This window comes from Camponotus floridanus, unplaced genomic scaffold (assembly GCF_003227725.1).
Source record: "Camponotus floridanus strain SB8 unplaced genomic scaffold, Cflo_v7.5 scaffold19, whole genome shotgun sequence".
Taxonomy (NCBI): domain Eukaryota; kingdom Metazoa; phylum Arthropoda; class Insecta; order Hymenoptera; family Formicidae; genus Camponotus; species Camponotus floridanus.
This window is the reverse complement of record NW_020229314.1, coordinates 868,399-892,543: the sequence shown is the minus strand read 5'-3', so window position 1 is coordinate 892,543 and position 24,145 is coordinate 868,399. Positions and strand designations below refer to the sequence as shown.

The 24,145-nt window shown below is 33.3% G+C and overlaps 1 protein-coding gene across 1 annotated transcript in view; it reads right to left on the bottom strand.

Moving 5' to 3' along the window:
- The window catches only part of LOC112637652, a 94,441-nt gene that overhangs the window by 48,019 nt on the left and 22,277 nt on the right, over window positions 1–24,145 (bottom strand). The window contains exons 2-3 of the mRNA XM_025407799.1: window positions 9,147–9,249; window positions 340–473 (exon numbers count right to left, since the gene is read on the bottom strand). Coding sequence (XP_025263584.1) covers window positions 340–473; window positions 9,147–9,236 — 224 coding nt within the window. The 5' untranslated portion in view covers window positions 9,237–9,249. The remainder of the gene's footprint in view (window positions 1–339; window positions 474–9,146; window positions 9,250–24,145) is intronic.

Sequence of the window (24,145 nt, the reverse complement as noted above, 5' to 3'; positions counted from 1 at the left end):
TAGTGAATCCGTTATTCGAAAAAGCTTCCTCTGTACATAAAATTATTTTCCTTGTCATTATATACATACATAATGTATATGAAAACTTTTTCTAGAGAGAAAAATTATTACGCGTGAAAAGATTTTTAAAATATTATGTACCAGCACACACACACGCGAGAAAACACCCGGTATTAAAACTGTTTAAAAGGAAATAATTGAATTATGTGAAAAACCATGTACAGCATTCTAAATTAGAAAAGAATTTCACATATGCTGATTTTCAAATATTTTCGTTTCTGAGATATATCAGTAATATCTATGAGTTTACACGCTAAGGGATTTTTAAAGAAAACTTACGATATAGCGTGAAGTAATTCCTGTCGCTGTTTTTCCTTCACCTTTACGCTTCCGCCTTCCTCGAGGGCTACTTGCAATTCCCTTTGCAAGACTGCCAATTTGCGGCGCTCTCCTTCCAAGAGTAACGAAGTGACCTGAAATAGCATTTCAATAAGTAAATGTTCGATACATCACATCTATTGTTAATCGTACATGTAAGTACATATAAGTCGAAATGTCAAATTTTGAAATAGCGATCGAAAAAGAGAGAGAGAAAAATTCCTTTCCAAAAGAAGATTAATATCTCGTATTTTATGTCTAACGATAATATAATTAATAGTTATATATTATTGTTGTATATTCCCTCCTCTCATAAACAATAATTATAAATTAGTCGTTAACAGTTATTGATTCTGTTAAAATATCCAACAATTCTATTATTAGTATATTTGTTTTACGAAATTACTCTTATCAAATACATACTTGAACTGTGAATTATCTCTTATCAAATACATACTTGAACTGTAGTGCAACTGAGAATGTGTTGATAATAAAATTAACATTGTTTAACACTACAATTGACAACAAATTATTGCAACACTTCAAGCATATTTGATCTATCGTATTTTGAGCCATCATACTGATTTTCTCGAAAAATAGTTCGTTATCTGAAGGATGTAGACTTTTAGATGCTGGTACAAATTCTAACAAAGGAGTTTACAGACTTTATCATGTAAAAGGTAAAAAATGATTTTCTAGAAAACCCTTTGTCACCCTATAAAATTTTAAAAGACACAGCATGACTTTTTTTGTAAAAAAATATCAATTTTTCAAAGTTTCTGTCCTAGGTTTAAAGGTAATAAAATTATTTAAAAAAAAGAGCTTTCCATGCTGGTTAATTTCCTGCTGTTGCTCCAGTCGCAAAGGAAGAATCTGTTATTTTTATCATCCGAGAACGCATTCGATAAAAGAGGGAATATTGCAACGTAAGACTATATCAACTCATGGCAATACAGTTCTTCCTTCAGCAATCGCACGTTGGTATTCAGATCTTCTGTTTTCTTCATCAACTACCGATCGAGCCTGTTGACTCTATTTCTTATCTCTCTTTTATATCTTCTTGTTTATACAAAAACAAATAATCGAATAATCACTTTTTCGACAAGTTTAAAAAACAAAATTATTAATAATCTCAAATAGACAATAAAAGACGAGATAATAGTAAAAACTTATGCATTCTTTTGTAAACAAAAAAAGACAATAATTACAATAATTATATTAAATTTTGAAACTCCTTTTACTCGTGTAGCACTTTCTTGTTTATATTTTCTATTAAAAAATATTAATTTCGAATATAAAAAGTGAAAGAACAAGACCGAAGAAGTGTATATTCGTTCTAAACGCTCCGAAAAAATGGCGCTCTCTCGCATGTTTGCATTTACGTTTATAACGAATTCGCTTTCGTCCGCGCACGAGATGCATCGTGCGAATCTCTTCTCGTACGCAACGACGCGTGCAGATACGTGCTCACGCACGTGCACACGTAAATCATTGTGCTGCATTCACACACGGATAACTCGTCACGTGCGTGCATGCGTGTCGCACGTGCGTACACATACGCGCCCGAGCCGGGAAGATAGCCGCATAGATAACGACTCGTCTAAGCTCACTGCGCTCTACGAAGGATATCGCGCCTGCGAAATTATGCGTTCCATAATTGCGAGAGCGCTTCTCCTCCCTTTATGCGATTGTATAAATTATTATTGCCGGATGATACGTGCGCGAATTCGCGACAAGAGGTGGAAGCTTGCGAGATGCGTTCGCGAATGCGTGTCGTGCAGTTCTTCTTAATCGATCCATCATTAACCGGTTCCCCATCGAGATCATTAGGGTAAAATTGTAAGAGATATTGCCAAGATGCGTTCTACATTCCCCCTTATCCTTTCTCCTTTCTACGCTATGCGTATCTCTCTATGTTTTTTTTTTTCATAAGCATTTACTTTTTTTCGTGAAAGTAGAAATCTGACAGTAAATATGGAATGATTAAAATGAAATTAGAAGGATCAATAAAATAAATTAAAGTATGAGAGGCGCAAGCCCAAACGACATAAATCAATAGAGAAATGGTGAAAAGATGGTAAAAGGATGGTAAAAAGAAAAATATGATAAAAGGGAAAGGCCAGAAATGTGCTAAAAGAATAAAGGAACTGTGGATGTAAATACATTGTGCGCAGAAAATATTATATTTATAAAAATAAAAGAATATAATAAAATAATATATAACAAATAGGAAAAGAGAATCGAATATATTCAACATAAAATTATCTATCGTTGTTGTGACAACCCAACAAATTAATTAATCATCAACTATATAATAAATATTTATCAGTTATAATCGCGATAGAAGACAATTATATATATTGTTTTTTCTATCGAAATATATTACTATATATGTATAATTACATTATCATCAGGATCTATGTGGATATTAGTAGCCATACAAGAATTAGACTTTATAGTAAAGAGAAATTAGACTTTATAGTAGTAAAATATTTATACTAGTTAGAAATTAAATTATATCGAGTCTCACAGGCGGTACAAGTGAATTCGATTCAAACAGTATTTACAAGTACATCACGATGTGCACCTTTGCGTATAATAATTTAAAATTTATCTTATCCTGTACATCAGGAGGCGGCGTAACATTCAGCGATAAATCAAAAAAATACGCGATAATGAAATTATAATTTTCTACTAACAAGTTTATATTTCCCTCATGTTCTACCGTCCAACATGTGAACAACAGAACGGAAATTGATACATCACGCACCATTATATACCATTACAGAAATAATTCTTAATTTGTGTAATATTTCTGTAAGTAAAAAACTTATATAAAAAAAGAATAGACTTTCCTGCATTCTGAGAAAAATAAAATATTTCGTTTAGCGAATTGTAACTTGCCTAAATCTTTTTAACATATAGTTTTCACGCAAAGTATGCTATATTTTAGAAATTGGTCGAGAACTATCTCTACATAATGTACACAGAAAGAAAGGACATTCTCGTTTTGAAAATATATTTAGTTTTAATATGGAAATCTTGAAATGAAATTATATTGTGTTAATTAAAGAAAAATTCAATTGCTTACTTGAATGAAATTTTATATAATTTAATCGAGAAAAATATATTCTTATGATTTAAGATTTAATTTTCTTGAATGTAAAAGACACAATATTAGATAGAAAATAACATTTTTAAATCAAAGATTATAATTATCTTAAAGTAAAATTAAATAATTATATATTCTTGACAATTACAATATTAAAATAAGATATTAATATTATAATAAGATATTATAATATTAATTAAAAGTTAAAATTATTAAATTCTTCTAAGAAGATTATAAATTGTTGCGTATATACGAAACAATGAACGCGTTAGTTTAAGTATATGATTTGACACTTATTTTCTTTCTGTGTACAATAAAATTTTATTGCGTCACGAAAAGCTCAAACTGACAATGAGTTGCAGACGTTTCGAATTCTACACATATGCCAATAGATATCGTTTCGGAAAATACAAAAGAAATTTCTTTACAAGTGAAAATTCCATTCCTTCTACGTGCTTATAAAGCTGAGAATTTACTTCAACAAGTAAGTTGCACACAAATGGTTACATTTGCTTCACTTTAATAAAGTCTCGCCACTTCGATTGTTCAATCGAATGTCTCTAGAGGTCCTCGAGAGAAGAGACTTGAAGAGTCACGTGGCTTTGTTTCAGCCCGAAAAGTTTTTCGAGAGATAATCAGAACTTCCTTGGAGAATCTTTCAGTCCGCTATCAGTCGGAAATCGTGATTGCGTAGCGTGTCGATTATATTCACGCGATCGCCGGAAGTTTCCGAACGCTTCTGAGATCAGGACGTGTGAGGAAACATGTCCGTCGTCGAAGTACAATGCTCGCAGTCTAAACTATCTTACAAGTATGAACAAACTTCGATAAGTCGAGTCAAGTCAAGGCGACACACAAGTGTCGAAACAAACTTGATCAGGGATCAAACTTTAGTCGACAAAATTCCGATCGTCTTAAGAAAAGAAATCAAAATTCGCATTATTACTTTCCAAAAATATATAATTACAACTACTTATTTATTATATATTTTCTTAACAAATGTTTTAATCATCTTGCTATGATTATATCGCCCAAAAATATTTATATTCAATAAGGGTTGTCCTTATATTGTCATTTTATCTTCACGCTCACTGCAGACACGAATTTATTTCAGTATTCTACACTTAAATATATATTAAAATATGAACTACAATTCTATTAAATTTTCCACTTTATGACAAATAATGCTGACAGTTGCATCGTAAAACGGATACGGAATGGACTTGGCCGTCTGTCGAAATAAAACATTGCGCAACTTCTTGGTACACTGACTCTGGTTATTAAAGATCGCTGCGATACGATGCTGATTATGAAGGCACCGAGTTATTATCCATCTATCGTAATCGCGCATCCTTGCGCCAAGTTGAGAGATCAGGAAAATAAAATGATTGCTTTTATCGTGACTGGATGAATGTTTTGTTAAATCGAATTTTATGCATAATCGCTCAATTACCGCGTAATTAAATTGTTATCGATATTTTATCACTTTACTCGAGCAGGCACCCTTCGTAGGATCCATAAAATGCTGGTAGCACTGGGGATTGCATAAAATCTTTGCACTCGCATATATCACAGAGAAAAACATCATTCTACTGCCAAGAAAAGCGATTACTCAGTTTATTTTTCTTTTTTTAAGTAATAGTTTTTTTCAACAAAGAATATATTCTTGACAATAGTCTTAAAATATACTCATCACAAGTGTTAGAAAATCTCATTATCATGTACTCGAAAAAAGAATTTATTTTCTTTTCAAGAATATTATAAAGTTGTATAAAAAAAATCACTTTACGTCAACTCTATGTAATAAGCAAACCAAATTTTTGTTTTAATTTAATATTCTTAATTAAAATACTGCACTTACTAAAATTCAGAATATATTTAATTAAATTTAAAGCTTGTGGTAAACTTGTGATATATTTGCGAATATACAAACTTATAATATATTTAAAATAAATAATATTTACTTAAATACAGTATACATTTTTCTCTGTATACGTTTACGACGATAAAAGACGAGAAAAAAAAGAGTATTTTAAAGAATAATATAAACTAACGCAGATATATGAAATGTAGATAAGAAATCTAAAGATTGAAAAATTGTTTTCGATTTATACAGAAAAAAATATCATTCTACTGTCAAGAAAAGCGATTACTCAATTTATTTTTCTTTTTTTAAATAATAGTTTTCTTCAACAACAAATATATTCTTGACAATAGACTTAAAATATACTCATTCCAAGTGTTAGAAAATCTCATTATCATGTATATGAAAGAAGAATTTATTTTCTCTTCAAGAATATTGTAAAATTGTGTCAAAGAAAAATCCAATTTACTTTACGCCAACTTTATGTAGTAAGCAAATCAAATTTTTATTTTAATTTAATATTCTCGATTAAAATATTGCACTTATTAAAATTCAGAATATATTCAATTAAATTTAATGCTTGCGATGAGCTTATGGTATATGTGCGGATATACAAACTTGTAATATACTTAAAATAAATAATATTTACTTGAATACAGTATACATTTTTCTCTGTGTACGTTTACGACGATATTTGGCCGCAACGTATTCTATCTCAGGATACAGGAAAATACTTATGTAACTAGAGACTATACACATTTAAAGGCAATGTTACACTAAAATCTCTGCATACACACATAGAAAATGACATAACGAGGCATAAGCTCTCTGTAGACATTTGAAAGCTTCGCTTTTTTTTAATTACTAAATCCCAGCACGCAACCGCGTAATTACTTCAAGAATCCTTCGCGGTTTTGCTTTCAAGTAATGACCCTAAGTATGTGCGATTGTACATTGACATGCTTAGGCCACCGACACGCGGAATTCTAATTTTGAGATGCTGAGGAAGATATCTCATTGTAATTAACGAGTTTCTTAATACAACACGTTAATTTATACACATTTATACTTGTATATAACTCTGCGCATTAATAATTAATAACTTTTATTTTCCCAGGCAAAGGATCGAGAAAAAGAGTTAAATTATATCTCATTTTCGAAATGATCGATTCATTTCAAGCAAGCAATCGGCTACTCGTCGATTCATTCAGCGGCAAAGTACGATCCTTAATTTCGCTTTCCATTAACTCAACGATCCTCTCGACCGCAATTCTGTTATGTCGGAACATTGCTACGATCGAAACGGATAATATTATCCGCGATGAAGCAAATTAACCGGCAAGTCTGGAGAAATCTAGCAAAGGAGAGTTAAGAAGAGAGCGAAATCTCTTGATCGCTTTTAAGCGAATGTGATTTGCGCGCATGAAACCGCCAGCTTCAACAACATTTAACTATTTAACATCTAATGTCGCCAATCGTGCATCTAAAGCGGAAAAAGACACGTAATTGAAACACGTCATCTCGGCTAATTTAATTAGTCATGCCCGTTCGCATGTAAAGAGTCCCTAAATACCTACGCTAATCGCTCACTCGCGTTCTTTGCCTTCTTCTTTTTATCTTCAGAAGCATTATCATAACTCATTTATACGTTGCTTCGTGATCTCAGTTGTGTTAGTTAAATTGTCTCCAAATTTCGTGGATAGCTTTTAGAATGATTGAATTATTCGTAATAGATGAAATTATCGAACATAAGATCTTGACAAATAAATCTTTATAATTATATAAAAATAAAAATCTTTATAATTATATAATTATTTATAATTATACAACTACGTAATCTGATTGATGAAAATGTACTTTCTTTTTTTTTTATAATCAGATTATTCACATATTGAACAATCAATCTTTATTTATGCCACCGGAATCAAACTGCTTGAATAATGGCTCATCATTTAGAAAACAAAGCGCAGTATGATGTTTGATATCGCTCGTATTCACATGAATGATTCATTCCGTTATACGTACTTCGTGTAACATACTGTGTTACATCGTTATGGAAACAATCCATATGCAATACGGCACTTGTAATGTCCATATACATAATACAAGATAATTTGTACAAAATTACTTTGATTTGTCACGTAATTGAATTTATGAGGAAAGATCAGAATCTACCTTCTAACGATAAAAACAAATCAGCAGAAAAGAATGTACAAGAATTAAACAAGATACTAGATCTTTGAATATATAATTCCGATTTTATACGACAATTACAATACATCATTCTTTGCGATTAGCGCAAAAGTGAAAACGATCCAGGATTCACGGGACCGTAACCGGGTTGTGACACAAGTGTGCAAAACTTGCGAAATGCGTCCGTTTTTTTCCTCTTGATAGCGCGATATTCTGAGTAAATGTCATTTCGCAAAGATGACAGCGCGCACCGAGAATGATCGAACATGTATCGACTATGTGTAAATTATGAGAAACGTACTGAAGGTTAAACGGGATTCAATGCCTTCGCGAGAGAGAATTATTCTGTTTTTGTTGCATTTTTTGAATTATAAAAATTTATTGTAAACGTCGATTTGTTGTAAATATAGATTAAGCTAATAGTCGTTATAAATTTGCTGATAATATCGACAGAGCGTTGAAAATTGCACTAATCATATTCTTCAGCTGTCATTGAATTAAAATGCTAAAATGCTGGCCGCGCCAATGCACGTACGATTGTTCGATAAATTGCGAAATTTCGTCGCATGACTGCCGCTAACCTGTAGTTATTACGTCATTCGTTTATGATCGTTCAGCTTCGTACACTAATTACTGCATAATTATAGTTCCGCCTTTCCATTTCTGTCTCCTATATAACTCTATGCGTGCAATGTTTCCATCCCTCGTATCAATTTTCAAATGTAATTTCCTTATTACAATGAAATTTTTTGCTACTGCACAATTTTGTCTTTAAAATTATTTTCCAACAGTGTTTCTTTCTCTATTGTTCTGTTCATTCTCTGCATTTGTTCTCTTTCTCTCTTCTCTATAATATAACATAGCTGTCGCATACAATAATTTACACATATATTTCTGAATTAATGATCTTTTTAGCTGAATGGCTTCTTTATTTTGAATTAATGCTTTAGATTGAATTAAACTAAATTATTGAATAATTATTTAAGAATAATTATTGATTGAATTTTTGATTGAATTAGACTAAATTATTTTAAAATAATTATTCAATAATTTAGTCTAATTCAAGCAAAAATGGATAGAAAGCAGAGAAATGATAGATAAAAAAACATGATTGGAAAACAAATTTCCAAAGCCTGATACTGGTAATAGCTGACTTTACTAGCATCTTGTACACGGTCCATTGATCCGAGAAGAGCGGAGAAAGGTGCAATTATCAGATCGTCGTGACAGGGAAGAGAGTACAGTAAACGAACTTTCCTCGGTTGTCTCTGTTTCAGATGACTGGCTGCTGTATCGGAACCGACATGAGCTTTCTGGGTCGGGCCTCTCACTGGCCTACACTAGGATCGCGGGCAAAAGTGACCATTGAAGTCAATCAGCGTGCTCTCGAGTGAATGGGCAACCAATTCCGGATCGAATGTATTCTCGCCCTCGTCAAGGATATCGGAGATCGCGTATTAAGTTACGCTCGCTCCTCTTTTTCGATCTCGTTTCGATCTTCGAGAACTCGCCAAACATAGGAATTAATTTAATCGCACAATTTATGTAATCTTTCGTACGCGTTTCGGCCTAGTGAGTTAATTGCTCGCTGAATCTTACCTCCAATTGAACGCCAAAGAGGTCTCTTGATCTTCCGGGCCTGGGAGCGTTCAGTTCTTGCATCTCGGCTTCTCGTTCTACCAGTCCCATTTCCTCGAGATACCTGCATACGCAACAAATGCACTTGTTAAATTGCATTATAGCTTTAAATGGAACTTTTTGCTTCGCTAATAATGAGATAATATATTTAATATAAACGACTACGGTTGAAAGATATTACCACGTGAGTCATACACTGTTTGAATAATCGGAACAGTTTCGCAATCATCGCGCATAATATCGAAAGTGTAACACGAAACCTTCCATTAATTAGTAACGCTTTTTCCTTTGATCGAAATAATAATTATAACATATAAATTATTAATCGCGATGCCAACATTAGAGAAAAGTAACGATGTTACAACGAATGAGTTTAATACAAATATGCTATTTTCTTTCTCTCTATGATATATTAAATCCGTTTTCTAGTTTTGCTCGTGAAGCGGAGTATCAGTAAAATAATAAGTATCATAAAGCATACAAATGATATATATTAAGCGAAACGAAATCAGAAGTTTCATTAGCGAAACTAAAGTGTTCCAACAGAAACGAGGCAAGCTTGATATATACGAAGCACCCTGCAGAGAATATGAATAATTCAATGGAGAAAAACTCACGACTGTTCTAAATGCGTTTAAATGTCTGCAAGCACGCTGCGAATACAAATCTAGCTTTTACGTGAAAGATACTTAAGATAATTAAAGCCATCGAGGACGATTGCCAATTCCCCTCTTCTTCCGCCAGGATTCTTATGCGTTATAGTAAAGAAGATTCGCGTGATATCAAAAAACTTTTGCTCGTGAATATTCGCGAAAAATTTTCTTAAACGATCAATTTGTTGTAAAAAGTTGTATGTATTTCATTAAATTAAAAAATCTAATACAAAAACGAGGGAAAAATAAAGACACGTATATTTTATGAGATTTATTGTCAAGTTTATCACTGTATTGTAAATCATTGTATTGTAATAATTTGAGGAATTATAGTGTAAGATTTAAGGGTTATGCCTAATCAACAGATGGAAAAAGGTATAATGTTTGGGAATTTTTTTTGAAGTGTAATAATTTTTTTTTACAAATCAATTTTTATTCAAAAGTACCAATATTAAGGATGTTCTTATATATTTTTTAAAATGAAATATTAAAAAATGTAAAAGTTATAACTATTCTCCCGGATATTATTTTTTAAAAAGCGCTGCGTGATGAGCAGTGCTATTCGAAACTGATTCATCTGATATCAAAAATTCGATAAACTGTAGTGAATATATGAAATTGTCTAATAGATGAACGAAGGATTAATCAATAAATTGTTTTGGGACAAAATGGCAACCATTTGACTAAGATATTCTTCTTTGACTTAAAAGTTGCTTATTTTTTATTAAGTAAAAAAAGTATTTATTAAAGAAAATCCTTCGTTCATCTACTAAATTTTTATATGTACAAGAAGCCTGTAAAATTTCAAGAAAATCGGTGTAACAGTTTTCAAAATATCTCGCTCACCGACTGTGAAAAAATGATTTCGAAAAAAATGCGTTTAAAATTTGTATCAAATTTACGTTTAAATAAAATGCAGATTTTTTAAATTTACACAGAATCCTCTATTTCGGGCCCATATATATTTAGTTTATTTAAACTTTCATATATTGGCTTACTAGCCCTCAAAACATCAAAGTTTTATAGTCGTGTTTAAACAAAGTTATACATTCTGGCGCTTCGTGAAACATACACTTATAACTTCGTCAATTTGCATATGAATAATTTAAAACTTTTAGGGAATATTTTCAATATGATATACTTGATTAAGGAAATGTAAAAAACATAAAAATCAGTTTTTTTTTTACTTTCATGATTAGGCATAACCCCTTAAATTAATTAGCATTCGTAAAGTTTGATCTACTCATCTTCGCTAGGACTCGACTAAAAAGGTTACATACTTCCTCTAATTTCACGCACACATAGCACTTTCGCGTAAACGTCTCGTTGGCATTTAAAACAATTACGACGGCGCGGTCATTACCGTCGGCGCCGGGAATACCGCGACATCGCATCGTCGTCAGAGCGTGCGAATCACGCAAGCATTATCGGCGCGATCCTACGCCGAGGAGAAACAATAAGAGCCGAGAGCGAGGTACTATGACTCGCGAGAAGAACAGGATACATCTCGGACATGATACCGGCAAACTTTCCCGCGATGTGAATCATTCGCTAAAAGCGGCGTAAATACGGTTTAAATAGCGGTAAACGCATTATACAACATGTTCCTGTAAACATGTGCGTGAAAAAATTCGACAGGTGATTTCCGGGGTAATTTTTGCCAAATTTAAAATATTAAAATTTTAAAAAGGGACTTTCAGGATATTAATATGTATGAAATTTTTTCAAGAAGTCGCTGGCTAAAATTTTTTGCACATATTTAGAAGCACCTTGTAGACAAATCGCGCGAAATTTTGCCGATCGCGAAAATGCGCAGCATCTTCTTCTTTATTTGAAGAGATGAATCGATGCATCAGTCAGAGAGTTTGGAGAGGGAAGACAACGAGATCGACTAGTCGGCAGGATGCACCGCAACAATGCGCCTAGGTTTACACGCACAAACAATGGTCGATACGCGGCGCATACGCCCTTGTACCGTTATCTCGTTCACCGCGAAATTATCCGCTAATTATTTGTAATTAATCGTAAGACCGCAAGGCCGGAAAGTTCTGACAAGCTCCAAGACATTTTCCATTCGCGCGGCTGCGCGGTAATCTATCGTGTTACAACATCGGTTGTTAACGTTGTAACGAGCGCGTCGTTGTAATTGCGCCGGACGTAATTGCTTTCTCCGGATAATTCGTAATTGCATTATTATTATTATCATTACTCTTTTTTTTCTCCCGACCGTTTTAATGCGTCGCGCAATTAGGCGCATAATTAGTCGTTAGCGACTACTAAGCTATTCTCGTTCCGCGTCTTATACTAATAGCAAATTCGTCTTATTACTTTGCAAGTGTGTGCTTTATTTTCCCTGTTACTCTATTACATCTTACATATTACTATAAATATATCTTTTGTGTTCTCTTCCTGGTAAAATCAAGTATTCTTCAAAAAGTCTTGATTTTTTTCAGATTTTTTACATTTAGTTTTATCAAGTGGCTTTTAAACATTTTTCTCTTGTGTAGATTTTAAATGCTATTTTCTCAGAGATTTTCCAAATTCGGTCTAATTTTATTCTGTAGAATACTTATGAGATACTTGAACCTAATTTTATTTTAAAAAATTGAAAAAAATGTTATTATCTTGAAATAAGATATTTCAATTTGATTAAAATTTATTCATTTCCTGAAGATTAGAAAAATATTAATTATCAATTTTTTATTCTATTTAGATTTAGTTTCCCAAAAATGTGTTCTCTTTCATTTTTGTCTTGTAGACTTTAAATGCTATTTTCTCAGAGATTTTCCAAATTCGATCTAATTTTATTATTTAGGGAAAATTAAAAAATAATAAAATATTATAGCCTTAAAATTAGATATTTCAATTTGATTAAAATTTATTCATTTCCTGACGATTAGAAAAATATTAATCGTCAAGTTTTTATTCTATTTCGATTTAATTTCCCAAAAATGGATTCTCTTTCATTTGAAAAAAATTCTTCGAGTAAAATATAAAACGAGATAAATTGATCGATTATCAACGGAACAAGTTGTAAAACGATGTATGGAGTACTTTCCCGAGGCAAAGATTCTCTCGGCTACGCGCGTGAAGCGGAAGCAGAAGACAACGGAGGAGACGAGTTAGTCCTAACGGGATCGCGATACGGATCATTAGCGTTGTTTAATCTACAAGCGAGCATTCTAATGCAATCGCGGAGGAGGGGGACAATCTCGTACGGCCTGTAAAATCAGCTGCGTCATGAGAAGAAATCCTTCTGCTTCGATTTCTGCGACGTCTCCCGAGTCATCGTTACAAACGTTATGTAATTTCCGTCGCTGTAAAATCGGAGTTTTACGACTGCGTCGCGTCTCGTCGTCTATTCGCTTTTACGTTTAATTTAAAAGAAGAAACTGACGATTAATAACTATTAAGAAAACATTTGAAACACGTCTTCGCCTAATATTTAACTCGAGTGTCTAATCTAATTGCGATAACGATCATTAGTAGATCGGATGTTCTAATCGATAAAAAATGTTTTTGCAAGAATAATGATAATTAAAGTTCTTCGCTGGTACGTTAGTGTCACGCAGCGTTCCCCAGTGTAAACAATGCCATCGAATGCCACCCCTGTCATTGTCGTATCCGATGCACCGTCCACGGACGACGGACAAATAATAAGCAGTAATAACAACGTATGGACGTTAAACGTGCCAGCACATTACAACCCTGGGTCTAATCATTACTGACGATCTTGACGAGCCATATCGTTGCATTGCAGCTACTATCCCCCTTTTACGCTTACTCTTTTACCCTTGGCCGCATGTAAACTTGGCGCAATCGCTAGATCGACATTAACTTTCATTTCGTGTAAACCTTGCATGTGTATTTCCAACAAAAAAATGGATGGAATAAAACAGCCGGTGGAAATTAAACTTACAACAAGTTGCAAGTTCTTAATCTCGTAAAAAAAACAGGTCGGCTTTATAATTTTAATAAAATATTAAAACTCTTCTTTTTATATTTAACTTCACTAAGATAAATTTTACAACAATAAATAATACAGAAAAACTTAAAGAGCATAGTATGTGTGTTTATTTATTCTTGAATGGTACAAGTCTCGAAAGTTTTTAAAATTAAATTAAGAAAGTAATAAACAGAATTCGAAAAATTCTTGATAAGAAAGTAATTAACAAAATTCGAGAATTCTTAAACAGTTTCTCGATTAGATCTTATTCAATCAAAAATAAATATTAGTGTCGATATTAGATGGTCGAGAATATAAAAATTATAATTTCAAATTAATACATTTTATCCCACTTGGATATTTTCAACGAGATATCACACGAGTGAAAATCATTTACGTATCATCAAAGTTTTCCTAATAACTTGCGAAGGAAATTTAAACATTCAGATAAATACCTAAAATTATATCGTGATGAAAAACAATAAAATATTTTATAAATGAGTAAAAAAATGACATATACTAATGAAGAGACTATTGTAGGTGTAAGAAAAAATTGTCAATCGGTAAGAACACAGAAAAATAACATGTCATACGTTAAAATGTCATGTAGCGATATAATGAGATATCAAAGAAAATATTTAAAACAACGGGACTCGAAGACATAAATAAACATGACATACCTGACCCCAGATAAACACGGTCGATTCAAATTTTGTGAGGCTTATTAATAATCGGCAAATGAGAGAAATATGCAAAATTTTTTTCATTCTATTTTCTAATAATATTCATCTTTCACAACCGATAAAACTCGTGATAATGCATACGTGCATCGTGCATGCACGCTTATCGTAGTACGGAAGTTTATCACGAGCTAGATATATGCATTCCTAGAAAAAGCAGGAAGGTTAGTAGTAACAGACAGGAATATTTTCTTGCAATTTCAGGACCTGCATTAGCGTGCCCGTCCATAGAGTCGGCTTCCAAGAACGCGCGAACGTAGTCCGTTAGCACGCGAGGTGGTTGATTTTGTTAAAGGAGACCATGCAAATGTATGGTTCGCGATTTATTTCTCGCATTTATTCGCAAACGGAAGTAAAGCTAGTTGCCGTCTACTCGACCGTCAGATAAGAGAAAGATCACGGGGTCACTTGGCTTTAAAAATGGCCTTGAACGTATCATCATCTCCGAGCTCTCTCTCTTCCAATAATCGATCAAGACCTTTTTTCGTTCGTTAACGATTATTTTGTCAGAAAAATTGACACCTTCTTTTATTTCCAGAGGAGAGCAAAGAGGAAGGACCATCGCGCGGCCAATGTCGCCGCTCTGAGAATAACGACATTAACATTACCGGTAGTTCCAAGTAGGTCGGAACTGTCGAGATAAACGAGCGATTGAGACCAGTGACCACTCCTTGACCTAGACGTCTCGGCATTAACCTGGTCCGACCTACTCTTCATCCTGATTTTGTCGGAGCGAGCAATGTCACGGGAACGCGCAACCATAAAAATTGATCTACCGAAGTCGAGATATCGGTATAAATATTTTATCAATACCGCAGAGGAAGTGAATATATATTTTAATCTAACGTATTTACAATGAGATTGTTTAGTACGTCGTGTCACGCGATTGTTATAGTTACAGAGTGAAAAAAATAAGTAAATATCTTGGTTAGATTTTATATCTCTTGAGCATTTATTTTAATCAAAATATGATGTTCAAATAATTCTAGAAACTATCAGATGTATAAATTAATAGCACTCATAAATTAAATATATTTTTATATCGTATATCTATGTTAAATATATCTGTTAACGACTATAAACTATAAATAAATGAATAATTTTGTGCAATAATTATGTGAAGCTTGTATAACAGCATCATTAGCGAATCACTCATAAATTTATTACCCTTTTGCACGAAATATATTATTTTAGATTATTCTAGTGCGGATATTCTTAAAGGTCTTTTTACCCTACGTACACACCTATAAGTGCTTCATTATCATACTGCTACTTCGTAAAAGGCAAAAAAAAAAGAGAAAGCAAAAATGTCGAGGTGTGCACTAAATAAACATTACTCAACGGCAAATATTTGTGCACAAGATTCTTGTATCTTGGTTATCTTTGTATTCGGATTAAACAACGAGCAAGATGGAAAAATATAAAAATGAGGCAAGTGTTCTTAATTATATTGAGATTTAAGAGAAAGTTTCGTAAGAATCTAAACTAACCCATACGAAAAGTGGAATAAAGGACTTAAAATTTAAATTTATTCCAGACACGCGGCGATGCTGTATAAATTCTACATAAGACTACTAGAAAAAGACATACTTTCTTCTTATGAAACATAGTAGCGCGAAAAAAGAAGAATGAAAGCAACGATACGGAAAAAATTATATTAAAATTCATACTATAACATGCGCGGTAATAAATGATGGCATCTCCTTTCGTGCAGGTCGTGGCATCTCTCGTCATTTAAATGCCAACGAACCCTTATAGCGGCCACGAACAACCCCGATCGAATAACGTAAAAGGGTAACCGTTGACAATTCGTTAAAATGCCAACGACACCAAGATACTTCCTCAGAATTCCTAAAAATAGACATCATTTGAGAAAAATTAAATTATCTACTTTTAATAAATTTTGTAAATTATAATTTTGTCATATTAAATGATTTTTTCCAGCATATTTTTCAGTGATGTGTCTTTCAAAAATTACTTTATATACGTACATATATAATATGCTGTTTTAGAGATTGATTGAATATTTTAAAATTCATATGTCGAATTTCGTAAACATTTTTTCAGAAATATAATATAATTATTTATTCCAGCGCTCAATTTTCTATTTTTTATCAAAGACATAAATAAATACAATTATTTGCACAAGTACTTTTTATATGTTTTAGATCATTATTAAGATTTTCTATTTTTCATCGAGACATAAATAAATATAATTATTTGCAGAAGTACTTTTTATATTTTTTAGATAATTATTAAGATTGCTTTAATTCTACAAGAATTAATAATTTAATAATCTTAGATATTCTAACACTTATTTTTACGAGAACAATGTCCAGACACGCATAATCAAATATTATATCGAAGAAAAATTCTACCGATGTTTCCAGATTATATTCAAGTCCATAATAACGCGATACGAGCAACAAGTATAAGAGCCAGGGAAGACGAAATCTGCAAGCGCCATCGCGACGGGTCGTAAAGTTCCACCGCGCAATAAGCGAGCGATAAGTCTTCGTCCTTCTATGTATCTTACTTTTTCCACTTTGGTGTCTGCGCGTCTCTTCGATCGTATAACCGTATGAATATACGTGTCTGAGCAAAGTAAACTCGCTTTATATGCGTTTACACGGGACGCGGTATCGACACCTCGTAAACCAGGAGGAAGTCGTACCTCATGGCCGCACACACGCCTTAATAAAACGAGCATATTTCGTCGTTGTCGCTCGCCTATCGTACGTTCTATTCGGACATGCAGAAATATCGATCCACAATGTGTATTTCGCAGGAGCGAGTAGTTTGCGCGGGAAAACATCCTTAGCAATGGAATAATATTCGTTATAGACACCCGGCGAGTAATACGAGAATTGATGATAATAATATTTATACTACTTTACGCTACACGACAATGCATACTTATTATGGCGATGAGTAATAATAATGCTCTAATACTAGCGATTAAGATTCGCCATGTAAGACAGCTTCGATAAATTGTTTTAAATGCCATTTAGAAGAACTTCGATATTTTTCAATTAATTATAAATCTTCTTCGTGTCGATCAATTATCTATTATTTATTATTTGATAAAAAATTATTTATTATTTGATAAAAAAGAGAGATGGATATAATCTATGACACAAAATCTAAGAATATAAAAGAAGAGGCTTTTTTTATACATAAATTAAAAAGAATAGAGATAATGGATACTAATTTAATTATTTATATTTTAAGCAAAGAAACGTACCATGTAAGAAAACATGATATAATATCGACACCTCGTAAACAAGATTGTCGTCTCATTGTCGCGTGAGGTGTAATAAAATGACTGGAGACTGCGTACTATGTCGTGTGTCTTTTTCGAGACATAGGCCTTTGGCGGAAAGAATACCTAGAAAACATGTAATACAAACGGACGACATGCATGCGTTTAAATAACGGACACCTCACCTTCATTATACGGCGCCGAGAATGGAAAATCGTGCCTTTGTTAACAGCATATGATTTTTCTTTGGCAACGAGCGCGAAAGGAAAGTGAGAGACCGTGAATCGAAAGACCGTGAGAGTGTAAAAAATAAAAGAAGAAAAGAATAAGAGAGGTTGATGATCTCCTTATGAGAAAGACTTTACGACCTTGTCCGAATAAATATCGATTCGCGTCAATTTATTACAATATTAATCAGTCGAATGGTTACTTGAACAGATTCTACGCATATAAAGTAAAACTGACGTAAAATCAATAATTAAAAAAGCAAAATGCATATTAATTTCCCACTAATGTTTTAGGCTAATTAATGCATTTCATCAATTTAATTAAATGACTTGGCATAATAATATACTATAATATAACCATAATATAACCATAATATAAGCAGACTTAATAAGCAACCAAAGAACACTAGTATCATTAATCATGATTATTTATACTTAATTTATTAATTAACAAGAGATTCGCTCTTCTCTCTTTGAAACTTTAAATTTATTAATAGATATATTCTTCATTTTTTTTGAACGGTTGACGGCCAAGAATGAAAAGGCTGATTCAGGATCGTTTGCGTCGCAGATTTATAGGCGCTGACGATGATTTAAGGATTAATAATGTTCAAGTGTATAATGTGAATTTTCTTAAGCCATCTTTCCGCTGATACTTTCTCTATCTCGCTAATTTTGGTCGGCTAAGCGCATCTCTCGAGTTTCACCGCGCAATATTCATCTTCTTGCACTTCCATCGTCCTACTGTAAAGTTTGCTAAGTCTGCACGGCGAAACATGGCGCAAAGCGTAGGAAGGAAGTTTTCTATCGATCCATGCCGGTGTTTTGAGGTCAGGGCGCTGCGCCAGCACTGCGGCTACCAGCCACCAAAACCAAGCTTCGCCGACGACGTCCACGTCTTTCCCGTGCTAGACTCGGCGTACCTTGACTGCCGATTCAATCTCGACGCACGATCGAAAATCCAAAGCATTAGTATTCGGCATATTTAATGAAAACAGTATCGCGAGTCCAACACTGAAAAAATTGTATTCCCATCTTAAGAATATGCCACTTATCTTTAGAATATATACTAAAATAGGCGCCAAGAAGATCTCCGCCTATTTTAGTATTTATTCTAAAGATAAGTGGCATATTCTTAAGTTGAGAATACAATTTTTTCAGTGAACGATTGTCGCGTGTTGAAGAGACAATTGACTGCTGGAGCAAATCGTGAAGTTTCTACAAACGGTGTGAAGAAGTACGAAAGATTTAAAAAATTTAAATCTTTGATGAAACAAGAGGTACTTTTATAAATAATATTTTATTCACTTGTGTGTATATGTTTAAAAAATATGGAAAAGAGGGTTCTTATTTTAATAATCTTATTTTAATAATCTTTTAAATCGTACTGATATATTATACATATGCATATGAGATGAACGTATATTTTTATAGTATTATTATAGTTGTGCAATACTTTTCTTAAAACATCTTTTCCTTAACCATTTAATATTTCCTCGATATTACATGAATATATGGAATAATTTTGTATTATGTATGGAATAATTTTGGAAGTGACGGTTATCGTATCGGCCATTGAATTAAACCGCAAGAGCCTTTTGAAAGCGCGAGGATCACGACATTGTATCGCGTGACTTTTAAAGTAAGCTGCTTCAAAAAAATCGTCGATCGGTCAGGCATAATTTCGCAGGTGTCCCTCGACCGCATTGCGGATGGCATTTTCTTTCATCGTTCACAGGAATAGTAGATTTATCCTTCTTTTTTGCCAGAATTGAAATGCATATAAATTATCTTTAAAGAAAGTTATTTTGGTATTAATGTATATCCGCTTAATTGAAATGCTAATTTTATGTCCGCCAAGAAATAGCGAGTTAATTGACGAATAATAGAAAATATATATTTGAACAAAATTTTCTAAAATAAGAGAGCGTGCAAAAATATCTCTCTTTCAGTAAATTTAAGTTTCTTAAACTTATATATTTATGATAACAAATTTACTTTCAATACATATCTTTTATAAATATTAAAGATAAAATATGCAGAGGGATATGTGCTTGCTAGATTAATTTATCGATTATCATAATAACTTACTCTTTAACATACTTATCGAATGGATGTAATCAATATGCCAAGATAAAAGATGATTTATTGCGTGAGAATCTGCAAATTTTTAAAAATGATTCAATGCAAATTCTATATTCCCGCTCTCGTTATTTTTTGCGACCGCATTGCCAGCAGGCAAATTCAATCAATACAATTTCTGTTATAAATATAACAAAAAATCGCGAATAATTTCATTTCATACGAAGAGCAAAAAGCAATGCATCGTCAATAAAGATGTAGTTATATCGATAAATTGAAAAATATCCGCATTCCAATAAAATTGGAATGAGTATAACATTATACAAGAAGCAATACACATTGCGATAGTTCATGATAATTAGCAATTGAAAAGAAAATTAATAGTTCCGGGATATTATGAAGCACAAGTTGCAATTTGCCAAGTGTGCTGCTCTGGTGGTCGCAATAAAGGGATATTTCGTTGAAGAACTCGTGAAAGTCAATTCACAGATATTTTGAAAATCAATTATAATGACAATTATAAATTGAAGGATCCTGATTTAGTAGTGTAATAAATGCATATTTCCTCATTAAAAGAAATAAGAGATTAATATATATAGTTTTTATGAAAACGTAAACTTTTCTCATATATTGTTGGAAAACTGGAACAATGATTTCTTGAATGAAAGAGCTTTCGCGCTAGTTATTGCCATCATCTGTTCCTTCAGGGTAGAGGTAAACGAGCGTCGCGTATCGATTTCTTCGTCATTAGACCTTTTTCCTCGCAGGTAGAAATGCATCCATAAGTCAACAAGAAAATCATTCAACTTTGCAAACATTTCTAATTTCGATAAGACATATGGTGAAAATTTCATTAAGAAACAAAGTCAATTATTATATAATATCTGGTCTTTTATATAATATCTGTCGACTCTCTTTCGCACATCTCGCTATCAATTCTCTTTCTGCGTATAATAATAAAATAATTTATCCGAATCAAGTTTTATTACTTTAAAGTATCTTTTTATAATATAATCATTTTTTTAAATATTACATTTTACATTATATTATTTATATCTTCATTATTTCAAAATCTTACGTAATTGAGAAAATAATCAATTTTTTAAATTTCCTACATTGGCCTGAAAAAAATAATATTCTTATATTATTTTTCTCTTGTTAAATTTATAAATATTTATGAAATTTTAAATAAATTCATTAAATGTACACAGTAGATGTTACACATTCGCATACATACAGAACACACAACAAGCAGTTCAATGAAAGATATAAATAGTCAGCCATTTTGTATATCTCCTTGTTAGGTTCGCTAGGCTTAGCGAAGCACTTTACTCGTTAGAAGAGTGCAATTTTTCCAATTTAACGAACATTTTCCCAGCACCCGGCAGAGAGATAGCCCTCTTAATATCTATCTTACGAGCAACTTCATCTCGGCACGGCTCGGCGCTTATAGTCGATCGGAAGGCAGGTGGTTCATGTACGTAGAAGACCAGGTCGAACGTGCGCTCTATTCGAATGCTCGACGTGAATGTCCACGTATAGTGCATACGTAGAAAAAGTTACGTGGGACATACGTGGACATGAATGACTGCACGACATATGGCGCCTATGCATACGCGGTGTGCATATTTTTATCTCTCTCCTCGTCTCTACTTTCCCTGCGACCGAAATGACCGAGCCTCCCCTTGTTTTTACTTCCTCAATACGTAACGTTCACGATCGGGAAATTGTTATCCATATTAACGACGCAAATTGTGCAGCTTTGGAGAACGCAACAAATATTAAAAGAATCATTAACGCAAGAATGAGTTGAAACTCGCTAGTATTGTAAAAAAAATGTATGACGTAATAAGATAAAATTATTAAAACTTTGCTAAACTTTGTGAAAAATGTCACTTATAAGAATTTTTTAACTTTGCTGTTGAAGATTTAATTAAATTGAGGAAATATATTTTATATTCTTCTTGCCATTTCTTCCTTTTTCCATCATTACTATTTCTTTCTTCAACATTAATTTATGAACATTGATAAAAGAATAAAATAGATGATAAAAATATTATCATAAGTATCAAGATGACCTTGCAACGATTTAAGCGAAATATATTTCGCGACCACTTTGAAATACTGCGTTTTCTTGGGATGTGAAACAAAGTTACCGATAAAAGTCGAATTACTCGAATCTGCTCGGCTCGTCGTCGGAAAAGCACCGGCACGCTTAATAATATTCTCGTGACCCGAGACTGGTTAGTCGGGAACCTCCGGTCTGTTTATCGATCCGTGAACCGAGTCACGCCAACCAACCCTCCCTCAAAGCAACTCTAATTCAAATCTCTTTCCCTTTCAGGAAAACCGAGGAGGCCAAGCATCCGGTCGTATTCCTTTCCAGTATTTCCTAAGGAATAATAAAAAAATCAAATATGCACCGTAATTTGATATCCACTGCAGTTTCCTGAATACCGATATCTTTCAATGTCGAGTAACATTCCGAAATTTAGGGGAATTGCAAATCTTACAGAGGATTATTGTCACGTGAACTTCTTGCAACCCCTCTAATTCACGAAAAAGGATTCCACGGTGCCTCCTCGCGCTCCACCACTCACGAAGATCCGGCTAAACTCATTCGAGGGGTTGTAAACCGCGAGGGGGGCTACTGCGAAGGTGGGTCACGCAAAGAATGGGCGGAGATTCCAAAAATAGGACCATTACCGATAAGACCTAACCGAGGCGCGCCACAGTAGGTAGGTAGATATATATTGCGCGAGCTGGCCGGTGATGGCAGGTGATAAAGCGAGGGAAATGGGGTGAGTTAAGGGTGGAGGCAGGACGAGAAGGTGATGATGGCGTTGGCGAAGTCGGCGGAGTCGACGAAGGTGGTCGTTCGCCAATGATGGTAGTGGTGTTCGTCGGGCGAGGCCTCGTGACACTCTCCACGAGAAACAGGAGGGTGGTGAGGTGAATGAAATAAAAGGGTAAGGATATTCCTAGTCCGATATACCGCGTCCTGTCCACACCTCGACTCTTCCTGTTTCAGAAACTTAATTGGATAATCGACCGGATGATTTCGCGATTGACAGCTCTAAGCTTTATATCGTTCGAATAATATTTACATAATTAAGTCTGCGCGTGTTTAATTTGCTTTTATTTAACTTGACAATTTATATCTCTTTTTTTGAATTGAATCAATCGATGCTGGCGGTAAAATTTAAAGCTATAAAAAACATTGAAGAAGCAAATACCACAATCATTAATATAAAAGTGAGGCATCGGAGATTTGAAAATTTCTGTGGCAGCGACTTTTTCAAGGACAAAGAAAGAAACTAATGCTATAAGAACGCCCAAAATAAAAATTTCTGATGGGCGTTCAAGGATAGAGAGAGAGAGAGAGAAAGAGAGAGAGAGAGAGAGAGAGAGAGCAGGGGAGGAAAAAGGCGCAGGAAAGGCTTGAGTGGCGTTCTACGACAGAATCGCGTGACTACTTACGGATCAATAGTTTACTCGTATACGTAGGAACAGGAGTTAGCTTCTACCGCGGTTGGTTTAGGCGGTGGTTTCCACCGAGAAGTCGAGGATAAAAAGAGAGTGTTTAACAGATTCTTAGGAAACTTCGTGTCTAAAGTTCCGTCTCGATTATTTTGATTATAGTCTACGATATGTTAATAATAATCGTGATTCACAATACTGCTTATAAGATAAGCTGAAAGATCCGAGTTGCGATTTGCTTCTTAGATTCAGTCTATAACATCAAGGTCAGGAAAACTTATTATAACATACGTGTACACTATTGTGATAAGTTGGAAAATTTAAAATTTTATTATGTTACAATATTCTTCATAAAGTTGTAATAAAAAAATTATACATCTTCTCGATGTTATGCGATTTACTATAAGTCTAATTTATTTAAATTCGTCATTAATTTTTTATTAATTATTAAATCACAATTAAAGAAAAAAATATAAGAAGTTTCAATTAAAATTAAATGCACCTCCTTAAAAAAATTGAAATATACATAGAGCAACTCACATAATATAGACATATAACATATATAATTGA